Genomic DNA, 25,732 nt, shown 5'->3' on the forward strand with positions numbered 1-25,732 from the left:
TGTGTGTGTGTGTGTGTGTGTGTGTGTGTGTGTATAGGAGAGGGGGGCATCTATGGCAGAATACACACAGAAAATGTCTGTTTACACAGCGCATGTTTTAGACCACACTATTTGTTTTATCCGAACAATAGAAGGGGGAAATGCATGCCAAAGTCACTGGCCATTCCTGCCTGTCCAACCATACCAGCACTTCCTGGTATGTCAGTGTTGATGTCAGTTAAGCAATTGTCTAAGCCTGCTGCAGTATGTAACCGCAAACTGGAAAATCTTTCATATTTTACACTTAACTCTGCTGATCTTTTGTGTTGCTGACATGTAAGCTAGGATTTTTGTTGAGTGACTCCTACAGCACCTTTCATGCAGGGTCTCAGTCACACAAACCTGTCAAATACCCACCTAGACCTCATCTGTACCTGACTGCACATCAGCTCAACAGGGTGTTGTCCTACCGAAGGGAAGGACAAGCAACCACTTCAAAAGCTGTATATTGCATGACGTCAGATGTACCCATTTCATTATTCATCATGTGTGCTAAACCTCTCTCTTTGATCAGGGCCTACCTTTTTTCATCAGTGCAGAGTGGGTTTACCATTAGGCATTTCAGTTTACTGGTGTTGTGATGCCGTATCGCACTGGGAGTGTCATCTCAATGATGTTATTGCAATCATTCAAAGGTGTTGTGTCTGTGTCATTTCAGGAAGGCCATCGCTAAATCGGGTCTACAGCACCTGTCTGCCCAGCCCAGTGCCTCAGCCCTGGCCAAGTTTGACCCAGACAGGGAGATCCGTAGCAGCTGTGACTGGACCGTAAGTGCAGCCTCTGGCCCAGCTTATATATTTTTTTGTTACCTCATAATGGACTACATGCCCCTAAATGAGTTTCAGAGTAGTGTACTTTATTTACCCAGAGATACTGTCTGTGGATTCTATGAGCTGAGATTCCTATTTGTCAGGGTAAAAAAAAGGGTGTATTTAATCGACTCTGCCTTTTCCTCCAGGAGAACGCCCTGTATGGGGAGCACATCTGGTTTGAGACCAATGTCTCTGGGGACTTCTGTTACGTCGGAGAGCAGCACTGCTTCGCCAAGACGCTGGTGAGTGTGTTTGTGTGCAGCTACCCCTGGCCCTGCCTGACATTGCAAAGCCACAGATGCTGTGAGAGGAAGAGAGGAAGGGAGGAATGAACTCATTAGAGGAGATGTATTTGTGGTGAAACCCTAAAACTCCTTGTCACATTGTTTTTTCGTCCGTCAGTGGATGATACTGTCCAGATTTTATACCGGTACCATACAGTACACTTCTAGAGAATGCCGATTGCATAGCTCAATAGCTCTCTTCAACTGTAAACATTACAGTATGAGACGGGGCCATGTTATGAACATAAACACGGCCTCTTCCTTGTTTTGGAAAACTGATGGGCTTATGAAAAGTGGCCAACTAGGAAGAGAACCTGTAAAACGAGCCCAATCTTTTTTGTTTCCCTCCAGATGATATGCAGAAGTATTTTTTTGATTGCATTATTTGTATGGTATTTAGTTCTGATAGCCACAGTGTGTGACACTCAACATAGATGTTATGCAATGCTGTATACCAGGGGTGTCAAACTCATTACAAAGTGTCTGCTGGTTTTTTGGTTTGACACTCGACCGTAGACACTCGACCCTCCGTGGAATGAGTTTGCCAGCCCTTGTGTAGAGGCTCCCTCTGGTGTCTACATAACCCTAACACACTTCACCGAAGAAGTGGTGCTGCCATCTTGAGGGGGGTTGCACCCATAGAGGTAGATAGAGTGCCCTTCTTTGCATCTGTGCCATATGGCTTCTGTGACAACATCGGCAGCTCCATTGAGAGCTTTCCTCATTTTAAAGTAGTCAAAGGTGGATACTGCCACCTGGAGTGTGTTGTCTGAACAGGTATCAAACCAAGATTTGTCATTTACTGCCACCTGCAGTTAAGGAATGTTTGCTCAGGTGTATAATGCACTGGCTGATCCCTCCTGAGGACTTGGATGATGGAATTGTGTGATTCTTCCGTAACCCATAGGAAGTCCCACCAAGTTGACTACTTTAAACTGGTGAAAGTCTTCAGTGGCACTGCCTATGCTAAAACAGGCTTTGAGGCATTAGAGCGGTCTATCTAAGTTTATGGTTGTGCCCTGAATTATCAAGTTAAATAAAGTAATTTCATTACGAGAAGGGTCATTAAATAATATTCTCTCACTCTCATCTCTTGTCACCACAGCAAAAATCTGTAGCCCGGAAAAAATGTGCAGCCTGCAAGATAGTGGTTCACACAATCTGCATAGAGCAGCTAGAAAAGGTAAGTTTCAAGCTCATTTTCCCAACAAATGCTTCACAAACTTTTCCTCCAGTGAACTGTGCTTTCACTTGGTAGCAGATAGATGTTAAATTATGTATTATCACAAAAGTTGTGGAAATTAGTTAACAGCATGAATACCAAGACCAAATGAGTTGCAGATGTTGAATCCCGAAAATACCGTAATATCAGCATTTTCAGATGTTGTCTGTCAAGGAGACAAAATGTTTCCATCACATCAGGTAAGATGAGATTGAAATGGTAGCCTGCCAACCTAACCCGTCCTGCTCCTCTCCAGTTATTCGACACCGAGGCTATGCCAAATGAAGCCAGCCTGCTTATCGAAGACCCCGCCTTTAGAGTGAGAAACTCTGACCTATCTCAGGCTGCTATGGGATATAACTAGTGCTAGATCATACTCCGTCTCTAACCCTATCTCACTACGCTACCTGACCCATTGACCTGACCCTCCAATGCTGCACTCTGATTTGGCCGTTCTCTGGATAATCAAAGTTGCTTTCCAAATTGGGCTACTTTGATTGGTAGTCGAATAGATTGGGTCGCTCTTTCCTAGAGATTTTTAGTTGCCGAGTTGATTTCCATCTCTGTTTTCCAAAATGTCTTTAACTTGTTCCCACAACTCTTCTAATCTGAGGGTTTGTTCATATTTATCGTTTATACTTTATCTGATGCTGTTACGGTGAAGGTGAAGAGCTGGTTGTGTCACTGACATAGTAACACATATTGCATCACAGGTTTCCCTTTTCAGTTAGTACTGTACTTCTAGGTGAACAAGAACTTCAGCATGTTCAGTTTAACCTGAAACCTCTCCTATTGGCCATTTTGGATTACTGACTCTGCATTTTATTTTGGTGCAGGGGGTTGTCTAACATATTGAAACAATGACAAACAAAATAAATCAATGTTTTAAACAGTTTGTTTTCTCTACCCCGTAGATAAACTTTAGGTGTAAACCGTCATTCAGGGAATCGGGGTCTAGGAATATACGAGAGGTAAGTGCCAATAAACTGTCATTTACATCTGATCAGCATGATCATGATACTCGTACTCATACTTTATTTTCACAACTTTTTCATCCTCCTTTGTCTTGTCATTCTATGTGTCTGTCTATCTCTGTAACCCCTCCCTCTCCTCCTGCTCCTGCTTCCCTTTTGCCCTGTGATGACCTCTCTTGACCTTTGACCTTAGCCAGTCCTCCAAAGACAAGGCGCTCTAAAGGGCCACAGGCGGATGGCTAACTGCATGGCCACCCCTTTCCTGAGCCAGTCCCAGGTACCATCCCACCCTAACTCCCCAGATCACCCCAACCCAAAGCCACAGTTATGGGGGCAGTAGGAGAGTAATGTCTGACTAGTTTAATGAGTATAAAGACTGGGTAACCCTTAAGGCCTATGGTCCTCCAGAGCTATCTTTGTGTGTCCTAGTTAAAATTCCCTCATCAAATATTTGCATTTAGACATTTTAGTCATTTTAGCAGACGCTCTTATCCAGAGCGACTTACAATTAGTGCATTCATCTTAAGATGGCTACTTCTTTTTCACCTTTATTTAACCAGGTAGGCCAGTTGAGAACAAGTTCTCATTTACAACTGCGACCTGGCCAAGATAAAGCAAAGCTGAGCGACAAAAAACAACAACACAGAGTTACACGTGGGATAAACAAAAGTACAGTCAATAACACAATAGAAAAATCAATATACAGTGTGTGCAAATGGAGTAAGGAGGTAAGGCAATAAATAGGCCATAGTAGCGAAGTAAGAGACCATGACATATCACAATCGTGTCAAGTACATTTTCCCTCAACAAAGTATTTATCAGCAGTCAGTGCTGGTGGGACAATACTTTTTTTGTGTGTGGTTTTTGGGGGGAGGAGGGGGTGTCGGAGGCGCCGTGAGAGTTATTTACGATGCTCTTCAAAGAGGTATGGTTTCAGACATTTTCAAAAGATGGGCAGGGACTACGCTGTTTTGACTTTAGGGGGAAGTTTGTTCCACCATTGGAATGCCAAGACAGAAGAGCTTTGACTGGGCTAAGCTGCCCTCCCGTAGTGGTGGGAGGGCCAAGAGACCAGAGGTGGCAGAACAGAGTGCTCGGGTTGGGATGTAGGCTTTAAACTGGGCTGCAGCATTCTGGATAATTTGCAGGGGTTTGATGGCAAAGCGGGGAGAGTTGCAGTAGTCTAGACGGGAGATGACAAGTGCCTCGATTAGGGCCGTTACAGATGTTGTAGAGCATAAACCTGCAGGAGCGAGTCACTGCTTTGATGTTTGCAGAGAACGACTGTCCAGGGTCACGCCAAGGTTCTTTGCACTCTGGGAAGGAGACACCATGGAGTTCTCAACCGTGATGGAGAGGTCTTAAAATGGACAGGCCTTCCCCGGGAGGAAGAGCCGTTTTTGTCGAGGTTGAGCTTGAGGTGGTGGGCTGACATCCAAGCTGAGATGTCTGACAGGCACGCAGCGATGCTTCTCACCACCTTGGTGTCAGAATGTAGGAAGGAGAAGAGAAGTTGAGTGTCATCCACATAGCAATGATAGGAGAGACCATGTGAGGATATGACGGAGCCGAGTGACTTTGTGTGAAGAGAAAAGAAGAGTGGGCCTCGAACGGAGCCCTGGGGGACACCAGTATTGAGATCACGTGGTGCAAACACTGATCCTCTTCACGCCACTTGGTAGGAGTGACTTGCCAGGTAGGATGCAATCCAGGAGTGTGCAGCGCCTGAGACGCCCAACCCTGAGAGGATGGAGAGGAGGATTTGATGGTTCACAGTGTCGAAAGCAATGGATAGATCTAAGAGGATGAGAACAGAGGAGAGAGAGTCAGCTTTGGCAGAGCGGAGAGCGTCTGTAACACAGAGGAAAGCAGTCTCAGTTGAGTGAGCCGCCTTGAAGCCTGACTGCTTAGGGTCAAGAAATTCGTTCTGAGAGCGATAACGAGAGAGTTGGTCAGAGACAGCACGCTCAAGTGTTTTGGAAAGAAAAAAAAGAAACAATACCGGTCTGTAGTTTTTGACATCAGGGGTCGAATATTGGTTTCTTGAGGAGGGGAGCGACTCTGGCCATCTTGAAGTCAGAGGGGACTCAGCCAGTGGTCAGGGATGAGTTAATGAGGAAAGTGATAAATGGGAGAATGTCTGCAAAAATGGTCTGGAGGAAGGGGATGTTGTCAGGCGTCCGGACCTCACTAGTCGCAGGATTTCATCTGTAGAGAGCGGGGAGAAAGAGATCAAGGCATATGGTAGTTCTGTGTGTGGGACCAGTGGACTCAGTAGGCTAAGTGGAAGGGGAACAGATGTTGTCAACCTTTTTTTTCAAAATGGTTGGCAAAGTCATCCGCAGAGAGAGAGGAGGGGGGTGGAGGATTAAGGAGGGAAGAGAAAGTGGAGAAGAGTTTCCCAGGGTTGGAGGTGGAAGCTTGAAATTTAGAGTTATAGAAAGTGGCTTTATCGGTGGATACAAAGGAAGAAAAGGTAGAGAGGAGGGAGTGGAAGGATGATGGGTCCTCCAGAAGTTTACTTTTCTTACATTTCCACTCTGCTGCCCGAAGCCCTGTTCTGTTAGCATACTACACTTAGTCATTATTACCACAGAACTGGGTTTGTTACGGGGTCCTATACACAATCATGTTCACTGTGTCTGTCCAAACCTCTGACATTTTCAAATTATAAACCAATAAACTCAACACAAGCTTTCCTTAATCTCACTCACCATTGTCTACATGAACAAAAAATAGGAAAACCACAATCTTTTAAATCGGGCAATTGTGAGTGAGATGATTAATGTGTTTATGAACGTCGGTTTTCCAGCCCACCGTAGTGCGGCACCATTGGGTGCACCGGAGGCGCCAGGATGGGAAGTGTCGGCAGTGCGGGAAGGTGGGCATGGCTATAATATCAATTAATTCATTTCTGCCCCATATTGCAGGATGAATGATCTGACGAAACATGTTCTTCTTGAGGGTACATTACATCTTAGATCTGATTTAATTTCTCTACAGGGTTTCCAGCAGAAGTTTGCCTTTCATAGCAAAGAGATTGTGGCCATCAGCTGTTCGTGGTGTAAACAGGCAGTAAGTTGGAAGGTTGGTTGTACTGTACAGATGTAGGATCTTAATTTGACCAGTATTGTCACAGCAACTTAATCCTGCAGCAGTGTCACCTTGTCTGAGAGAGATTTGCATGTTTATCCAAACTTCACGTCAGAGTAAGCCTACACGAAACACAGTCCTTTTATTAAGTGTTTCTAAAATGAATGAATGGTGGGAAAACGATTGGGACATTTCCCTGTTTGACCGCTAGGTTTTATGGCTATTATGACACCTCCACTGCTCTATTTGATAATTATATATGATTGATGGTATGATTGTAAATTGGTTTATTATAAATTCAGTCGATGACTGAGAAACCAATACAATCTACTACTACTACTACTAATATTAGCTAGTCAAAACTAGGCTACATGAAAAGTGTAATACTGTTAATACAGCTGTGTGCTATTGCCTGTTTTCAGGGAATTTATGTAAATCATGAACTTCATCTGCATTTGGAATTTCTCAGCAACAAAAGAGTGATACAATTATGTTCTCAGAGAGAGTCTGATGCCTACCTCTGTATGGTTTTAGTGCTGCTGTGCCTCAAACTACGGATGATAATGATGTGTCTACGTATGCTTGTGTGAGACGTTTGTGCGAGTGTCTGTGTTGAATGAAAACACTTCCAGTGGATGTACGTGATCACTGATGTGTTGTGTGTACAGTAGCTGACTTCACCCTCTGTAATAAAATAAAGTAGTGTACGTATGTTTTATGTGTATGTGAGACAGTCGTGTCAGGGTCTGTGTTGAGTGTTTTTAAGTGAATGATGTGTGTCGGTGTGTATTGCGCTCACACCGCTGCCGTCCTTTCCTCCGTCCCCCTCCCCACTGTAGTATCACAACAAGGTGTCCTGCTTCATGCTGCAGCAGATCGAGGAGCCCTGCTCCCTGGGTGCTCATGCCTCTGTCATCGTACCCTCTACCTGGATCCTCCGGGTCCGCAGACCTCAGGTAAGAATGTTTTTATTAAAATAAAAAACTAGATGTATATTGTCACATATACCGGATAGGTGCAGTGGAATGTGTTTGTTTACAGGGTCAGCCATAGTAGTACGGTGCCCCCCGGAGCAAATTAAGGTTACGTGCCTTTGCTCATAGGCACAGAGATTTTTCGGCCTTGTCTGCTCGGGTATTTGAACCAGCAACCTTTTGGTTACTGGCTGAACGCTTTAACCGCTACGCTACCTGCAGACCCCACAGTCACATGATACATAGTCACATATACACTTCCAAGTATTAAAATATTCACTGCCACCGTGTGAGTTTACAATGTGCAATGGCACCACAAAGTATTTGGGAAAACATGCCATTGCACTGAGAAGCCAACAGAGGGTAGCAGTCATCCGTTAGTTTGAGCTGTAAGCCATGCATTTGTATTGTATTTTTAATGGATCCCCATTACCTACTGCCAAGGCAGCAGCTACTCTTCCTGGGGTCCAGCAAAATGAAGGCATTTTATCCCGTTTTTAAAACATTACAATACATTAACAGATCTCACAACACACTGTGTGCTCTCAGGCCCCTATTCCACCATTACCATATATCTACAGTACTAAATCCATGTGTACGTGTGTGCATATTGCGTATGTTATCATGTGTGTGTATGCATGTGTCTGTGCCTATGTTTGTCTTGCTTCACAGTCCCCGCTGTTCCATAAGGTTTTTTTAAATCTAATTTTACTGCTTGCATCAGTTACTTGATGTGGAATAGAGTTCCCTATAGTCGTGGCTCTATGTAATACTGTGGTTCTCCCATAGTCTGTTCTGGACTTGGAGACTGTGAAGAGACCTGTTGTGGCATGTCTTGTGGGGTATGCATGGGTGTCCGAGCTGTGTGCCAGTAGTTCAAACAGCCAGCTCGTTGTATTCCACATGTCAATACCTCTCATAAATACAAGTAGTGATGAAGTCAATCTCTCCTCAACTTTCAGCCAGGAGAGATTTACATGCATATTATTAATATTAGCTCTCTGTGTACATCCAAGGGCCAGCCGTGCTGCCCTGTTCTGAATCAATTGCAATTTAAGTCCTTTTTTGTGGCACCTGACAACACGACTGAACAGTAGTCCAGGTGCGACCAAACTAGGGCCTGTAGGACCTGCCTCGTTGATAGTGTTGTTAAGAAGGTAGAGCAGTGCTTTATTATGGACATACTTCTCCCCATCTTAGCTACTGTTGCATCAATATGTTTTGACCATGACAGTTTACAATCCAGGGTTACTCCAAGCAGTTTATTCATCTCAATTTGCTCAATTTCCACATTATTTATCAGAAGATTTAGTTGAGGTTTAGGGTTTAGTGAATGATATGTCCCATATACAATGCTTTTAGTTTTAGAAATATTTAGGGCTAACTTATTCAACAGTTATGATAAATGACATTGTATTATTTAAAGTTGATCAATTGCTGTTCCTTATATAAATGGAATACCGATGTGACATTTTAATCCTCGTGTGTTATTCTTTCAGACCTCACTAAAGTTGAGTAAAAAGAAAAAACGGACCTCGTTTAAGCGCAAGTCCAGCAAAAAGGGAGTAGAGGTGAGTTTTGAATTGTTGCTTCATCCATCGCAAATGGCCTTTCCCTACCGTTTGTATTGTGAGGAGACGTACATAACTAAAACATCCTTTGTTGATTACCCTGAGGGGCATCGTTCCTCTTATACTGCAACTGTTGTGAACTGTTGAATTGGTTTTACATTGAAATAAAATGAAACACATACTTATGAAATGGTAACTAAAAAGACAATGTCAAGCTGATGACAAGGTATTATCGATGTAGACAGGTCTTGGCCCTTATCAAATCACTGCTGACACAACCCAGCCAGGGACATCGGATGTGCTGGTCAATACGTACTTCCTGGCGACACCCAGTGTCCAATACCTTGGCTTTACTGCATTTACACGACAAGTGCATGTACAGAAATAATACTCTCTCTTGTCTGGCCTTGCGTTGGTTAGCCAGCCCTCCAAAGACAAGGCGCTCTAAAACGCCTCAGGCGGAGCCAGTCCCAGGTACCATCCCACCCCAACTCCCCAGATCACCCCAAAGCCACAGTTCTGGAGACCGTATTGATCAATTCAACTGTTAGACAACTATATACTCTTTGGCTTACTATATCTCATAGAGAGTAGGAAGTATCCACGCAACATCAGCTCTATGCCGTTTTCATTTTAGTGAGTTCATTTGGCATAATGTTATACGAGTCTGACACAATAGTTTCGAACACAACATCAGTACAAGCAGTAAGAGCTTAGTGCTTCTTCCCTTAGGAAACCAACACTGTACATCGGTCTCTCATCTTTCACCTGTCTAAATGCATCCCTTTATTTCCTTTGTGCAGGAGGCGCGCTGGAAGCCCTTCATAGTTAGACCCATTCCCTCTCAGCTTATGAAGCCGCTGTTGGTGTTTGTCAACCCGAAGAGTGGGGGGAATCAGGTGAGAGCCGTGCTGTCTGTGCTGGAGCTGTCAGTGCAGGCCCGGTGGACCGAGGCCAACACCAGTCACAGGTGTAATCCTGACTGGTCTATAAGCCGTCTGTGAGATGAAACCCTGTCTGCATCTTAAAAAGTCTTCCAGCAGTCCACTCAGGGCAGCTCATACCTCACTCAATCATATACTAGTCAGTTAATGCAATACTTGTTTACTGTGACGACGATGAGGACTCGGTAGTAATTGTACTCCTGCTCATTTTTCAGGGAGCCAAGATTATCCAGTCGTTCATGTGGTACCTGAACCCCCGCCAGGTATTTGACCTGAGTCTGGGAGGTCCCAAGGACGGGTACGTTTCCCAAACTTTGTACTAGTGCAGTCTTCTTTTTTTTTTTTTACTGACTCTGGCCTTTAAACATCAATATCGTCATCATACGTCTAAGTCTCGGCGCTCTTCCGTTACTCTGTGCTCCCTGACGCAGAGCTTCTTCTCATTACATCCGATGTATCTGAACCAAAAGAAGTCGTTCTAATTCCAAAGTATTATTTTGATATTGTTTTTGTTCTTGCTATGGATACCCTATGCTATTGTTCCGACCTTCGTTAACAGGCTTGATACTGTGGACTGACTGGGCCCGAAAACTAGAAGTTGATTTTGTCTCTTGCTCTGTCTCTCCAAGGTTAGAAATGTACCGTAAGGTGCATAACCTGAGGATACTGGCATGCGGAGGTGATGGCACGGTGAGTAGGAACACGCTTGTTGTACAACGGCGGTGCCCAAGGTCTTTTTTTAAGCAATACACAGACGTTCCTGAACTCTTTTAGCAGCAAACTTGACTTTGTGATCATTAAAATAACAGCGGACAGTGTCTGGTTTTTTCCCTTAAAGGCATTTGACCCCATCTTAGTGATCTAAGCCCTGAACTATGTGTGTAGGTGGGCTGGATCCTGTCTGCTCTGGACCAGCTCCAGTTGAACCCCCCGCCTGCAGTAGCCATCCTGCCTCTGGGGACAGGCAACGACCTGGCCAGGACCCTCAACTGGGGTGGTGTGAGTATCTCAATCATGTCTGGACAACATATACACTGAGTTTACAAAACGTTAGGAAAACGTTCTTTAATCTTGAGTTGCACCTGCCGTTTTGCCCTTGGAACAGCCTCAATTCGTCGGGGCGTGGAGTCTACAAGGTGTCGAAACATCCCTGTGGAACGCTTAACTCCAATGCTTCCCACAGTTGTGTCAAGTTGGCTGGATGTCCTTTGGGTGGTGGACCATTCTTGATACACACCAGAAACTGTTGAGTGTAAAAAAAAAAAAAAAAATGTGACATTGCAGTTCTTGACTCAAAGCGGTCTGCGTGTGCCCTCTGAATGGTACACACGCCCAATCCATGCCTCAATTGTCTCGAGGCTTAAAATTCCTTCTTTAACCCGTCTCCTCCACTTCATCTACACTGATGGAAGTGGATTTAACAAGTGACATCAATAAGGGATCATAGCTTTCACCTGGATTCACCTGGTCAGTCTGTCATAGAAAGAGCAGGTGTTCCTAATGTTTTGTACACAGTGTACACCCTCAAAGATGGGCTTTTCCATAGACGTTGGGCAATGCAGATGCACAGTTAACTCTCTAGAGGACACCAGAATCATGACAATAACCACTTGTTATTGCTTGAAAAATGTCTTGAAGAATTGATATATCTCAGGAGGAACTAGATACTTTCTACAATGAACTGTGTTTAATTGCTCTTGGTGTTTTCCCTTCTCTATTCCTCCCCTCTCCAGGGTTACACAGATGAGCCGGTGTCTAAGATCCTGTCTCATGTAGAGGATGGGAACATCGTCCAGCTCGACCGGTGGAATCTAGTAGTGGAGCCCAACCAGGATGCTGGTGCAGAGGAGAGGGATGAGCAGCAGACCGACAAGGTGAACAAACCCCCTCTCACCCCTCGTCCCAGATCCTGCACTGTAGTCATGGACTGTCAACAAATGATGGTGTGGTGTATGTGTGGATGGGTGATGCAGAGAATGAGGATTGATCAAATTTTAACTTAGTGCTAGCACCTTACCTATCAGATGGTGTGTTTGTAACAGCATCGTAAATCAGGTCGTGACTCTGAGTTTTCATTGAGCCCCAGAGAATGAACCTCTCTACAAAGTCACAATATCATTTGTTTATTGGTAACAGGGTCATGGCTGGTCACACACCAAAATACCTCAGTGACCTTTACATTATTTAATGGTTAGTTACTTCTAAAAGTTGAGATATATTGTCAACTAGAAGCACAATGTTGCTCTGTGACCTCAAACATCATGTATTATTTTTATTTTATGGCAGTGAGGGTAGTCTGGGGCACTAAAGACCGTAGGACTGAGGATGGAGTTGGGGCTCAGCGGCATACTCCGGTTTAGTGTTGAAATGTCAACATTTTACCTTGTGATTTCTGATGTTTTGGTGATATTTCATCTGGGATTAACACTTTTTTTTTTTTTTTTTGTACGTGTTTTCTTTTCCACAGCTCCCCCTCGACGTCTTCAACAACTACTTCAGCCTCGGCTTCGACGCACACGTGACACTAGAATTCCACGAGTCTCGAGGTTGTATTTCTGACTGATCTCTTAACGTTGACCACCCATGTAATGTCATTGTTGGGGATTCATCTGTGCTATCCATAGACGGCTCACGTCGATAGTAACAAATGATGCTGTGTGTATCTACTGTATGCCAATATCATTGTGTCCCATTACTCACACTCCATCATGCTTTCTATAACCAACGCTCCTCAGAGGCCAACCCTGAGAAATTCAACAGCCGCTTTCGGAACAAGATGTTCTACGCAGGGGTGGGTACAGTTGTGTTTTCTAAACAAGAGAATATAACTAACACATTCATAGTTTCTCACCATGTATCATCACTTTTATCATTAGTAGTGATAGTAAGCGTTTGTATTTGTGGCCATAGCTTTAGTTGTGTCCATATTTTCTATCGATAATCTACAAGTTTGATTCTCTGGTGTTCCTTCTAACCAGACGGCCTTCTCGGACTTCCTCATGGGCAGCTCCAAAGACCTAGCCAAACACATCAAGGTCGTGGTGAGTTCAACTGACCTTTACATGGACCTTGGCTGCAGCTCAGATTGTGTGACGTCATTCCACAAAGGGTTCAAGTTTACATCTAAATACGTTAACAGGAATTTCCCCACTTCATAGTAAAAAATTGTTCGTGCGAAATAGAAATTGACCCTAGTTTCAGAGCCCGGGCTGCATTCTGAGCTTTGTGATCCTTACAACCGACCCTGTACATCTCATTAGACTGACAGATGTGTTCGTCTTAACTGTCAGTCAGTCAGAATGTGGCACCTTTCAAACGGTACATTTTATTGGCCATGTGAGAACTCTTCCAGGAATGATCTGAGTGAGTTTGTGTACAGTAATGGAGATGCCTGTCTGTCTGTCTCCTCTCATTAGTGCGACGGCACCGACCTCACCTCAAAGGTTCAGGATCTGAAGCTGCAGTGTTTGGTGTTCCTCAACATTCCCAGGTTAGCAGCCTCAATGGGGAAACGGGTTATATATGACACTGTTGTAATGTAGGCTGTAGGCTAAGTTAGGCACATAACCATACGTGTGTGTGTGTGTGTGTACTAGATACTGTGCTGGTACCATGCCATGGGGAAACCCAAGCGAGCACCATGACTTTGAGCCACAACGGCACGACGACGGCTGCATTGAAGTTATCGGCTTCACCATGACCTCTCTGGTATTCACCTATCAACTTGAATTTGTCCGTGTGTTAGAACATAAGAGTTACTAGATGAATGACATGGATGAGTCCCTTTCTTTACATTTGTCCTAGTCATAGCCTTGCTCTGATGGATGATCGTCTCGTCCTCCCTGGTGCTGTAGGCAACACTGCAGGTCGGAGGTCACGGTGAGCGGCTGAACCAGTGCAGAGAGGTGACCCTCACCACCTACAAGTCCATCCCCATGCAGGTAGATGGGGAGCCGTGTAAGCTAGCCCCCTCCACCATCCGGATCTCCCTGAGGAACCAAGCCAACATGGTGCAGAAGGCCAAAAGGAAGACCTCTATACCACAGCTCAACGAGTGAGTAATACAGTCCAGCATGGGAACACCATTTTAGAATTGAGTTTATAAAAAGAGACCAGAAAAGGGGTCCAGTCAGAATCCGAACATCAATCCACTATGGAGACTTTGTAATGTGTAACTGTTTAGTCTTTGCGCTGTCGGCAGGTTGCCTCTGTTGTCACAACGGTGCTTGTGGAGTTGGAAGTTATTGTAATGCATTCCACAAGTCATGACTAATGTCCTCAACCGAGCCGAAGGTCGTTCTTCAATTTCTTAATGTGTGATTTAAAGTGGCACGCAGGAGTGGGAGACTGACAGGCCAGACAAGGTGGGATTCATTTGCAGGGGGTGGCTGAAGCGCTGACAAAGACTTGTGCGTGTAAAATAACCCAAGCCGACGGAGGGGAAAAACAAACAAGAAAGACACACAACAACATTCATCAAAGTCGTCATGGCTTTGCGGCCATCTTCCTTTTCTCTCCGTCGGTAGTCTCAGTCATATCAGTCTCAGTCTGTCTACAGGCTGAAAATCGAAGATGTATCATCAGAATGAACAGCCCTATTTATTTTCACGGTAATTGCATTACCTTTTTCAATCCTGTTGTAAGTTTTTTTTGCTAATTTCATACTTCTCTGATTCTCGCGACAATGTATTGACTTGCTGGCGGAGGGGAATAATGAGTCCGGGGGGGGGGGGCGCTAATTCAATGATTGTGTTTACAGAAGCCTGTTTTAGCTGAGATGAAGTCGTGGTCATCCAAACCTTATTCATTGATACCCTTCTTCCTTTTTGGTTGGAATGGCCTAACCTTCTGTGCTGCAAAAACACCAGGCATTTGGACAGAAAGTAAGAATGCTAAGATGCAAATCAGCCTGGAATTCAAGCAAACGACCCAGCTGTATTCACTTCTACGCTGATTACATTGTTTGAGATCATACCCCAACATGAGATCAAACCGTTCTCCCAACTTTTTTCCAACAACACTCCAGTAAGAAACCTATACAACTTGTGTTGTTGTCAGGTGTCTATTGTCCTCGAAACAGAATGGTAAGCTATAGTCACAGCGTTGTTTTTGGATCTCCCACACACTGCGAACAGGTCACATTCGTCACAGATCACAACTGTTTTCATGAATATGTAATCATCCTAGAAGCCATCACGGTGACAAACGGAAGGGGGGGGGAAGCTGTTCTGAACACCTCTGGCTTCTCTCAAGCTGCTGTGCTTGTGAGCCCAGGTTGTAGGAGTGTTGTGGTTGGAGGTTGATCCCCTGTCATCAGCTTGTTTTAATGCTCTTCCCCGGTGGCAGTCTTTCATTAAACTTATATCTTCATTTATTTCCTTTTTTTATACCTTCATTTATATCATTTTTTTCCCCTTCTCTCTCAACCGAGATGTTTCCAACTCCCAACTAGTTGACGAAGTTAGAAATGAATAAGGAAAGTAACTGATTCTATACTGTATAATGTTGTACTGATCTCTAGCATAGGTTATGAATAATCGTGGTTACGTGTCAATTTGACATGATTTGGTTGTTTAAACCTCAGAGTTCCTACAAATATGTACACTGAACACAATTATAAACACAACATGTAAAGTGTTGGTCCTATGAGCTGAAATAGATCCCAGAAATGTTCCATATGCACAAAAATATGATTTCTCTCAAATGTTGTGCACACATTGGTTTATATTCCTGTTAGAGAGCATTTCTCCTTAGCGAAGATAATCCATCCACCTGACAGGTGTGGCATATCAAGAAGCTGCTTAAACACCATAATCATTACACAGGTGCATCTTGTGCTGGGGACAATAAAAGGCCACTCTAAAATGTGCAGTTTTGTCACAACCCAATGCCACAGATGTCTCAAGTTTTGAGGGAACATGCAATTGAAATGCTGACTGCAGGAATGTCCATCAGAGCTGTTGCCAGATAATTTTATGTTCAGTTCTCTACCATAAGCTTACTCTAACGTGATTTTAGAGAATTTGGCAGTAGGTCCAACCGGCCTCACAACCGCAGACCACGTGTAACCACGCCAACCCAGGACCTCCACATCCAGCTTCTTCACCTGCGGGATCGTCTGAGACCAGCCACCCGAACAGCTGATGAAAGTGTGGGTTTCCACAACCAAATAATTTCTGCACAAACTTTCAGAAAACGCCTCAGGGAAGCTCATCTGCGTGCTCGTCGTCCTCACCAGGGTCTTGACCTGACTGCAGTTCGGCCTTGTAACCTACTTCAGTGTGCAAATGCTCACCTTTAATGGCCACTGGCATGCTGGAGAAGTGTGCAATTCACGGATGAATCCCAGGTTTCAACTGTACCGGGCAGATGGTAGACAGCGTAGTGTGTATGGCGTCGTGTTGGCGAGCGGTTTGCTGATGTCAACATTGTGAACAGAGTGCCCCATGGTGGCAGTGGGGTTATGGTATGGGAAGGCATAAGCTACGGACAACAAACACAATTGCTTTTTATCGATGGCAATTTGAATGCACAGAGACACCGTTACGAGATCCAGAGGCCCATTGTCGCGCCATTCATCCACCTCCATCACCTCATGTTTCAGCCTGATAATGCATGGTCCCATGTCGCACGGCTCTGTACACAATTCTTGAAAGTTGAAAATGTCCCAGTTCTTCCATGGCCTGCGTTCTCAACAGAAATGTTACCCATTGATCATGCTCTGGATCGACGTGTACGACAGCGTGTTCCAGTTCCCGCCAATATCCAGCAACTTCGCACAGCCATTGAAGAGGAGTCGGACAACATTCCACAGGCCACAATCAACAGCCTGATCAATTATATGGGAAGGAGATGTGTTGCACTGCATGAGGCAAGTGGTGGTCACACCAGATACTGACTGGTTTTCTGACCCACGCCCCTACCTTTTTTATAAAGGTATCTGTGAACAACAGCATATCTGTATTCCCAGTCATGTGAAATCCATAGATCAGGGCCTAATGAATTTATTTAAATTGTCTGATTTCCTTATATGAACTGTAACTCAGTGAAATCTTTGAAATTGTTGTGTGTTGCGTTTATATTTTAGTTTGGTGTAATTCCAATTTTGGAGAGATGGTACCTAACTAGTTATGCTTCTTCTGTTGTCTTCCACAGCCAGCAGCCCTTCCCGGAGAGGTTAAGGATCCGGGTGAACCGTATTAGCATGCACGACTATGAGGCCCTGCATTACGACAAGGAGAAACTTAAAGAAGCCTGTGAGTATTCCATCTCCGTCTAATGCACTGTAACTCCATCATCCTTCAGGTGTCGCCCAGCCTGTTCAAGGAGGAATGCAGCAGGCCCTTGAGCACTGCTTCATGCAGGGATGTTACTGAGAGCCAGAGGTGTTTTCAGTGACATAGAACTCTGTAGTCTACACATTTTAGTTTTTTTTTTTTACTGCCGTGCAGTTGAATTTCAAAATGGCAGGCTTGTTTTATAGAGTTAAATCCTGGCCATATGCACTGTAACTTGAGCCAGTTGACAAGAGCTATTACCTGAAGATATACTACACGTATCCTTGTGCCATTTTACGGGCAAGTTTTCCGACCCGAAGTAAGAGCGTAAATGGAAAATGATTCCCTTTCTATGCATATTTCTCTCTTATGCGTATTCTGACCATGAATTTAAGCATGGGAATAGGATGCTATTCACCTGCTATTTGTTTGGGGCGTACAGTAGATTGAATACATGAAGGTGTGGCAGAGGTGTGTAGGACTAGGTAAATGAGTAATCCATTTGGGTAAGGGAATTGTAAATATAAATTATACTTGTTTTAGAACTATTTTAACTTGTAGGTGCTGGAGACAAATGTGAAACCCGTTATATGGCAGCAAGCTGAAGCATATCAACTTTCCCACAGTGAAGTTGCTGAAATGCTCTTTCATTATGCAGAATTTAAATTGTACTGCCTTTTAACTCGCACGGATGGGCACGCTCGAATGTCTTAATTATTTCCTATTTCTGTCATGTTAAATATTCGCCACTTATCCGTGTCGACCGTCAGTAGGCCTAATAACCACACATATTCAACTGCCAATTAGATCCCATCAGTTGGTATAGCCTACATTATCATTCCATTTAATTACATAGTTTTGTTTACCTTCATTTGCTTCCTCTGTAAAGCTGAGGATCATTAGTAACAGTTGATCATATCGACTATTCTCCCTATTATAATTCTATGTACACTAATCTTCCAACATTACTGTGGATTGAAGAACTGAATGAGGCAATTTTCAGAATGAATCAAATTAACGTTTTCTTTATTTTATGGGTAAAGGCTCTCCAAACCTGTTTTTTTAGGATTCATAAATACTTTCCTTAATCTAAATAATATACAAGATCTGGTTATTTTGAAATCCACCAATTGGTGCTGAAACAGAGATGAATATGCATATATTTATATTCTAGTGAGTCTTGACAAAATTCGAACTTAAAGCTACACCGTATTTAAAGGGATGGCTTAAAATAGATGTACTGAAAACCCTATTGAATGAAAACCCCTCAAGAAAATCTGTTGGCCATCAAGTGGGAGGGCTTTCAGCTAAATGTATTCAGTGCCCGCAAAGGAACCATGCATACAAAGCCAGTTACGCAGCTGCATAAGGTAAATCTGAGTACCAACTACTGAGAAGTGCGTAGGAAAGGCGTGCACTCTGTCACTGTCAAACGTAGGTTAGCACAAATATATTTAATGTGGAAGGAGACACCAGGCCCTTGATCACCCCTTAAAGGATGCCGCCATCAACTAGCCTCGCTTATTACAAAGGAAAAAGGAAGTCCCTTTTGATTTATATGGTACTTAGCAGAAAACCCCACAGAGATGGAACTCTTTCATTTTCTCTCTTCCTGGCTCCTCCTGGGCAGGGAGGAGGGGAGGTGGGCATTGGCTCCAGGTTTTGCTATCCGTCCACCCTGAAGCCCTCCTCCCATCCTCGTCAGGCCATTCGATTGCTATGAGTTTATCAGTGTGGGCCTCCCTGCATGTGACTTTGGCTAGATATCAAGTGTGTGACTGTGAGGCGATAATGAGGTAGCTACCCATTACTGTCTCTAATGGATGCCCTGGGGGCCCAGAGGGGCTCTGTCAGTGGTTCTGTGTTCTACAGCCTCCTGCAGCACCTGTGTGCTAGGACGACACTGTAATCACCTCCATAACACAGCTACAGCCCCCCCCCCACTCTTAATTGTTCTCACATTCACATCCTCATGCACAAACCTGACTGTTCCAGACAGTGTCCCAGACAACAATTGCAACAGTTCTTGGCCACAAGTTATGTAACTCTTGATATGCAAGTGATGCTGTTTTGGTCTCCGATGGTACAAAACCCAGCTGCTGTGGACCGACTCGAAAAAAAAGTATGTGAAATAAGAAAGTATAATAAATGTATTAGGTTCTTCCTGAACTTTTGCAATTCTATAGCCTCGTATTACCATCCTGATGACCGCTGTGGAATTTGTGTAGCGAAACAGGATGTAAGCTCGCAAGATTTCTGAAAGGTCGTACGAGGTTTAGCAATTATAATACCTGACATAAAACCTCCCTGTAGGCTCTCGGGCATAATTCGTAGATGTCCTAAGGTTTTCTAACAGTACCTACCATTTGCTTCACGGAACGCTGAAAGTAGTTTTATTCTTTGTTTTCCACCACTAGATGTCAGAACGTGCAACTAACATAAACTAATATACGTTTTTAAACCTGAAGCACACTCTAACTGATTCTATAAATAAACTCAATGTCCATATTAAACTGTCATACAGTGGTCCAATAACATACTTTGTACCTATTGCACCCTCGTGCTTGCTGACGTACAAGAGAATTTCCAGGGCTGTTTTTGATAGGCCACTCATAAATGTTAAATGGGAGCGAACACATGAAAGTGAACAATCGTTCTGTGATTTGCACATTGGTTAGCTTCTTTCTAGATAGCACACTCAGACCTCCCTCTGGCTAACACTGAATCAAGTTAGGTCCCTGATGTTTCACATGGATCTTGAGGTACAAGTGGTGTTAGCTGTCATGGCTGAGGTTAATGCTCTATTCCCTCGTCTCTGATCCAAAAATATAGCATGCGGCTGGTAGCAGTTACACAGTTGCCTCAGTTGCCTGACACCTATAAAGAGTTTAGACAACTCCGCTGTTGCAGAGTGAGGACAGCAAAAGAGAAGGGGGGGGGGGGGGGAGAGAAAGAAGCGGAATTGAATTAGAGACAGACTGTTCCAAGGTCGCTAGGCAACAGCACATTCCTCAGTGGAGAAATCTGCCTGCTTTTCTCTCTCTCTCTCTCTCTCTCTCTCTCTCTCTCTCTCTCTCTCTCTCTCTCTCTCTCTCTCTCTCTCTCTCTCTCTCTCTCTCTCTCTCTCTCTCTCTCTCTCTCTCTCTCTCTCTCTCTCTCTGCCTGTGAAACTTGCTGCTCAGAGACACTTTCTATTCACAAATCTCAGCCTGATAGTCCACGAGTCATTCACTTCTGTTCTCTTCTGATCGCGAAAAAGAAGGCCCTGTGGATGGCCCGGACATTCATGATCACATAATGTGGTTTTGATGCACTCACTGATACATAGCGTATCTTCTCTCTCACTTGCTGCCCAGTTGTACTTCAGGCCTAATTGCCTGTCTCTAGTTTAGCACAAATCAATGGGCATGGGAACTAATGGCAAACATGTCGCCAGACAGTTTGCAGACATCACATTTAGAGAATTCTTCCTCTTATTGTTTTGCATTGCTATTAGGTTTATACACCTCACCTACTTTGACAGGCGTTTCAAAGGGGTTTGAGTGCATTGGACTTTGCGAGGTGCTCTATGAAACACAAGCCATCCAGGAAGCCCAAGTCTCTAAATATATCCTTGATCTATTGCCAACAAAAGGAACTTCCCCCAAAACATTTCTGGTTTCGAGTTGATAAATGGACACAATCAGATAGTCTTGTAGCTTGTGTCTATGAGCTACCTGTAGAACGTATTTTTCATGCCTCGATCACTAGGCGCCTGCAGCCGTGTTTAACAGCATGTTGTCTCTCATCATCTCTCCCTACAGCTATCCCGCTGGGCCTCATCGTTGTCCCGGGAGACAGTGACCTGGAAACATGTCGCTCCCACATCGAGAGGCTCCAAGAGGTGAGAAATGAAGGAAGCAGGTGGGGGCAGCGAGAAGGGGACAAAGGGGAGCGTGTTGGGTTGATGAGGTAGATGGAACACTGGGTAAAGGAGAGGGTAAGCTGATGAATCACAGGAAAGACAGAGAGGGGAGAAGAGGAGAGCGAGTTGATGAGATGGAACTCTGGGTAAAAGGACATGGAGGACATGGATGGAGGACATGAGAGGCAGAGAGCATTTAAAGACAAAGGAGCTGTGAGGTAACTAATACCAGTGGAGAACTCCGAAATGTCTGGGATGGAGGACAATTCGGGCAGAGAGTAGAAGAAGACGACAGAGGGGGTAGGACTGAGCTAATGCCATAAGAGGATGGGGGAAATCAGTCTGAGGAAGTTGTGAGAGTGCAGAAGAGGGAGGAACTTGCTGATGTCAAGAGCAATTACTTTCAGGCTGGTATATGATGGCTCATCTCGACAGACAAGCCCAAACCTGTCGTTAGTGTAGGAAAGGATTGCATGTGTGGTTGTTTGTGAAATGGGGGAGACTGCGATTCTGCCAAAAAATGACATCCTTGCCCTCTAGCCCCCTCGCTGTCCCGTTTCGGTTCAAAACCCATTGAAATAAATAGTGCGTGAAATTTGTTGCCGATTAGCGGCACCGCCGCTTTGCGATCATTTGATTATTATATTCCTCCTTATTTTTTAACCACAATCCCTCAACGGCTGTCCCTCATTTGGGATTCCCAAACAGTATGTTGTTTTGTTGCTGTTTTCATCAGCTCATGTCATAAGAAAAGGCTTAAATTATATTTAGGTTTTGTCTGCTACTAATGGAGACACGATGACTAAAATACTGTTGCAGAATGGTAATTAGTTCTGTTATATGTGTAATCATCCACTTTCATTATATTTTACTCTCAAAAACATATAATCACCCAATAATAATACTGTATTATTGGTAAGTAGGACTCGTAGCACACAACAAGACGGCATAAATTGAGGTGGGGAAAGTTTCTCCCACTGCATTCAACCCATTTTCTGCAATCCAAAACCAGTCATTATAGTAACTTCAAGACGAGATGCTTATTTTCCTATCCGCATGTGGTGATTTACTTTGGGTAGGGGCATTAGACAGGAAGGAGAGTCTCCATTTATGGGATTACAGTGTTTTTGGGGCTATTCCGCAGGACTTCGTCTCCATTCATCCCTCCTTCAAGCGACTGGTGCTCCAGGTTGGTAAAACAAGACAGGACATGGAGCCTGTGGCATGGAAAGGAACAAGTCTGAAAAGGAAACATTCCCCTAATCAAAAACGACCTTTAGATCACAGATTACATTTTTCATTGACATTTTTGGTCATTTTAGCAGACTTTCTTATCCGGAGCGACTTTCACAGACGGAGCAAACCATAACCATAAAATATAATTGAATTCAAAAACGAGGATGAGGCCTTTTAATCACAACCGTGTTCTTGTTACGAGAACACACTGTTTGAGTATGTGATACATAGGCTTAAAGTCTGAAGAAAACACTTGTCAAACCTGTCCCGCCCTGTGCATAACCGTCAAGCACATACAGTACAAAGGCAGAGCTGCAACCTGCGAGAAAATAATTTAGAGCACAAATATACTGCTCACATCCAGTCGTTCCTTGTTGGCTTCAAAACAAATAAGCTGTGCAATCAGTCAAAGGGTGTGTCGTATCAATGTTCAAATATCGTGCCCTAGTCCTTTTACAAGGTGATTTCACCACACCGCTCTGAGTTGCATACCCAGAGAGCGAGAGGCGCGGGTAGATGCTGAGACTGTCCGTCTCCAGTGGTAACCACACACTCCTCCCAGCTACCCTGGCCCTCCTTCAGATCCCCATTCACAGCTCAGCCAAACCGGCTGCATAATGTGAATGGCTGAATAATAGAGGCTGTACTCGGGAGACCCTTTTTCCTCTCTTGTCTTTCTGTAGTGGCCCTGTTCCCCTATGCAAACCAACCCAAATTTGTCTCTCTGGGAAGAGTTTTTCTCCTTGTTCCTCTGTGCCCCTAAGCATGGTTTAGATGTGTTCTTTAGTGTTGTGTGTTAGTTTGTGATTGTGGGTGTTTACTCTCTCTCCCTTTCTGTGTGCATGAAAGAGAGACATTGTAATCAGGGATATGTTTGCTTCTGATTTTTGTATGCAGCAAGCATCCAATGTTTAAGAAGCTGCTGTTAAGGTTGCGTTGGCTATGTAACTGCAGTTAGTAATACCTTTGCTGAATATAAGAGAGCACTACGACCTGGACCAGTTAGTGGACTAGTTGATACTGTCTCGTTTGGCGGTTGCATTTTTTGGGTTCCCTGTTCGAGACCCAGAAAAGTCTGCCGTTTCTTAGATTGGCTACCTTGTGTACACGATTTTCTTTGTTTGTTTGTGTGTGTGTGTGTGGGTGTGTTTTTTTTCCTTGTAGGTGGTATCCAGTATTTGTGCCCTAAGCTAAGCATGATCTTTCAGCATAGTTCCTCAACGCATGTATCATAACATTCTGTAACACTGCCTATCCTCCTGGTCCCTTTGGAAGTTAGATGGACTGGTCAAGTTTACCTTTAGATGGGATATCAGTACTAGGTTTTCCTGGGCACAGTTAAACTGATCAGGAAAAACTCTCTGCCCTAGATTTAGCCTATAACTCTAACTAGGGCCTGGAGTTTTCCTGGCCAAGGCATGTGGTAAGGAGAAACTCATGGCCGTGGAAATGACTTCTGTTGTTGTCGTCACATTCCAACAGGTCTCTTTCAGTCTGAACATTGAATAGACAAATGTCCTTTTTGTGGCTTGCCTCAGCCCATTTTCCTCTAAACATTGACTTACCTTCAAGATCAAGTTCTGAAGAGGATTATGTCAATGTATCTCATTGCATAAGGTCACTGGACTATGGTACCTTTGGAAAAGCTTGGATTAAGTAGAGTTCAGCCAATGCACAGAACAGTGACCAAAGGAATTGTAGGTCTTTGGACCAAGGAATCTCTGACTGAGGCACACATGGGGGGTGAAACACCTGCCCTCCTAAACTCATGGAACTCTATATGAAAGAGTACGGGAGGGGTTAATATGCTGGGCCCATTCAGTGAACTCACTGCCCAGAAAAGTACTTTTCATTTCAAAAAGCCTATGTCTGAACACAAGACTCAGGGCCTTTACATCTTGCCCTACATCCAGCAGAAAAGGTTTTTATTATTTGAGTCCTCTGTTTTTCAATGGACCAGTAAGTTGGACAAAACCGAGTCAAGGCCTTCCAGTCTCATTTATGTTTCGTGTAAAGAACAGGCTGCTGTGGAACTAATCTCATTGGTCCCCTTTTTCTTTCTCAGGAGGATGAGGGAGCTAAGTCAAAGACCCTTTCCTCGCAGAAGCTTTCGCCAAAGTGGTGCTTCTTGGACTGTAAGTACCACTTCTTATAAAGAGCGCTGCTGTTTATACCTTACACTTTCTACAGTGTGGCATTCCTCTTGTGCCTCCTCTTTTAGTCCCCTGTCTATCTTCAACGTTTTAAGCGAGAGCGCTTCACATAATCTGATCACTGCAAGTGGGAGCATCTGTCTCTCACAAGTCGCTGTTTTCTTGGTTCGTTCGACCACAGAATTTCATGCTTTGTCGAGGTAGACTTAATTTGATAGAGCATTGCCATTTTATGACCTTACGATGAGTGCATCAGTGCAATTTCTTCTGCGGGATAAAGGATTCACATTTGCATGACAAGCAAATATACCCAGCATAAATGTAGTTATTAATGTTCAAAACAGAGGTTTTGAGGTTCATTTCAACATTTTGTTTTAGCTAATTGTTTAGAAGAATTGAAGATGGGTCGAGCGATCCTACAGAACAGGATTTAACGCAGCCGTGCTGCATTTCCGTGTGACACAGGCTCTGCCAATTCAATTAAACCAAGCTCCATCTTAACATTAATTTAGATCAACAGCTCTGGTGCAAAGATACAGAAATCAATTCGATAATAATGCCACTGATTTTGCTTTGACTGTTTCTGCTCTCTGTTGCATAGCAGAAAAGGAATCTTCTGGTCAGATATTCGTAAGCATACAGTTTTATAATATTTCTGTAAATAATCTGTGGTACTCATTCCACTGTAGTTATTCCACTGACAGTCCACAGTTCCCATGAGATTTTTTTTTCTTTCTTCAGTATTATGAATGACATGTTATGTGCGTTGCTAGGAATAGCTGTGCATAACACGGTTTACATGTATGATGTACTCGTGCTGCTCATCGGCCACTCCACCTGCAGTGAAACTCAGTCTTCCATCTCGTCACACTAGACTGATATGATAGCTGATCTCTGAAGGGTGTCATTGCTTGAATGCTCAGTTAATTCACTTACTAGCTAGTGATAGTTGGTAGAGAAGGGAGGGTGTTGGAGTCTGCAGCCACATTTTCTGTAGCTTTTCAAAGCGTAATTAAATCCCATAGCTGCTCCATTGAAATCAGCACAGATTAGCTTCTATTCACTGGTAATAAAGCAGCCCAGACCTTAAAGGCGCCGTCCAAAAAAGACTGTTGTAAAAGTCTCGTGTGGAAAAATTCTAATTGTTTTCTCTCTCATCAAAACAGCATGGCTAATTCTTGATTAGAAGCATAGCAAGTGAATTCCAGCTGCATTCTGATTTGACTGATTATTTAATTAGAACGACGGG

At 43.9% G+C, this 25,732-nt stretch overlaps 1 protein-coding gene across 13 annotated transcripts in view; it reads left to right on the forward strand.

The window, feature by feature from the left end:
• The window catches only part of LOC139575047 (diacylglycerol kinase zeta-like), a 124,724-nt gene that overhangs the window by 75,740 nt on the left and 23,252 nt on the right, over positions 1 to 25,732 (forward strand). For 6 of the 13 annotated variants that reach the window (XM_071399996.1, XM_071400000.1, XM_071399997.1 and 3 more), the window contains 25 exons: positions 698 to 806; positions 998 to 1,093; positions 2,241 to 2,318; positions 2,614 to 2,676; positions 3,272 to 3,328; positions 3,525 to 3,608; positions 6,144 to 6,212; positions 6,335 to 6,406; positions 7,264 to 7,380; positions 8,898 to 8,969; positions 9,773 to 9,868; positions 10,129 to 10,211; positions 10,543 to 10,603; positions 10,799 to 10,912; positions 11,647 to 11,787; positions 12,381 to 12,459; positions 12,649 to 12,704; positions 12,892 to 12,954; positions 13,330 to 13,403; positions 13,510 to 13,621; positions 13,768 to 13,967; positions 17,069 to 17,169; positions 20,994 to 21,073; positions 22,239 to 22,283; positions 24,396 to 24,465. In XM_071399996.1, the coding sequence (XP_071256097.1) occupies positions 698 to 806; positions 998 to 1,093; positions 2,241 to 2,318; positions 2,614 to 2,676; positions 3,272 to 3,328; positions 3,525 to 3,608; positions 6,144 to 6,212; positions 6,335 to 6,406; positions 7,264 to 7,380; positions 8,898 to 8,969; positions 9,773 to 9,868; positions 10,129 to 10,211; positions 10,543 to 10,603; positions 10,799 to 10,912; positions 11,647 to 11,787; positions 12,381 to 12,459; positions 12,649 to 12,704; positions 12,892 to 12,954; positions 13,330 to 13,403; positions 13,510 to 13,621; positions 13,768 to 13,967; positions 17,069 to 17,169; positions 20,994 to 21,073; positions 22,239 to 22,283; positions 24,396 to 24,465 (2,192 nt within the window). The remainder of the gene's footprint in view (positions 1 to 697; positions 807 to 997; positions 1,094 to 2,240; positions 2,319 to 2,613; positions 2,677 to 3,271; positions 3,329 to 3,524; positions 3,609 to 6,143; positions 6,213 to 6,334; positions 6,407 to 7,263; positions 7,381 to 8,897; positions 8,970 to 9,772; positions 9,869 to 10,128; positions 10,212 to 10,542; positions 10,604 to 10,798; positions 10,913 to 11,646; positions 11,788 to 12,380; positions 12,460 to 12,648; positions 12,705 to 12,891; positions 12,955 to 13,329; positions 13,404 to 13,509; positions 13,622 to 13,767; positions 13,968 to 17,068; positions 17,170 to 20,993; positions 21,074 to 22,238; positions 22,284 to 24,395; positions 24,466 to 25,732) is intronic. The other 7 variants (XM_071399998.1, XM_071399999.1, XM_071399994.1 and 4 more) reach the window with 5 other exon arrangements.

Source organism: Salvelinus alpinus, chromosome 5, assembly GCF_045679555.1.
Source record: "Salvelinus alpinus chromosome 5, SLU_Salpinus.1, whole genome shotgun sequence".
NCBI lineage: Eukaryota > Metazoa > Chordata > Actinopteri > Salmoniformes > Salmonidae > Salvelinus > Salvelinus alpinus.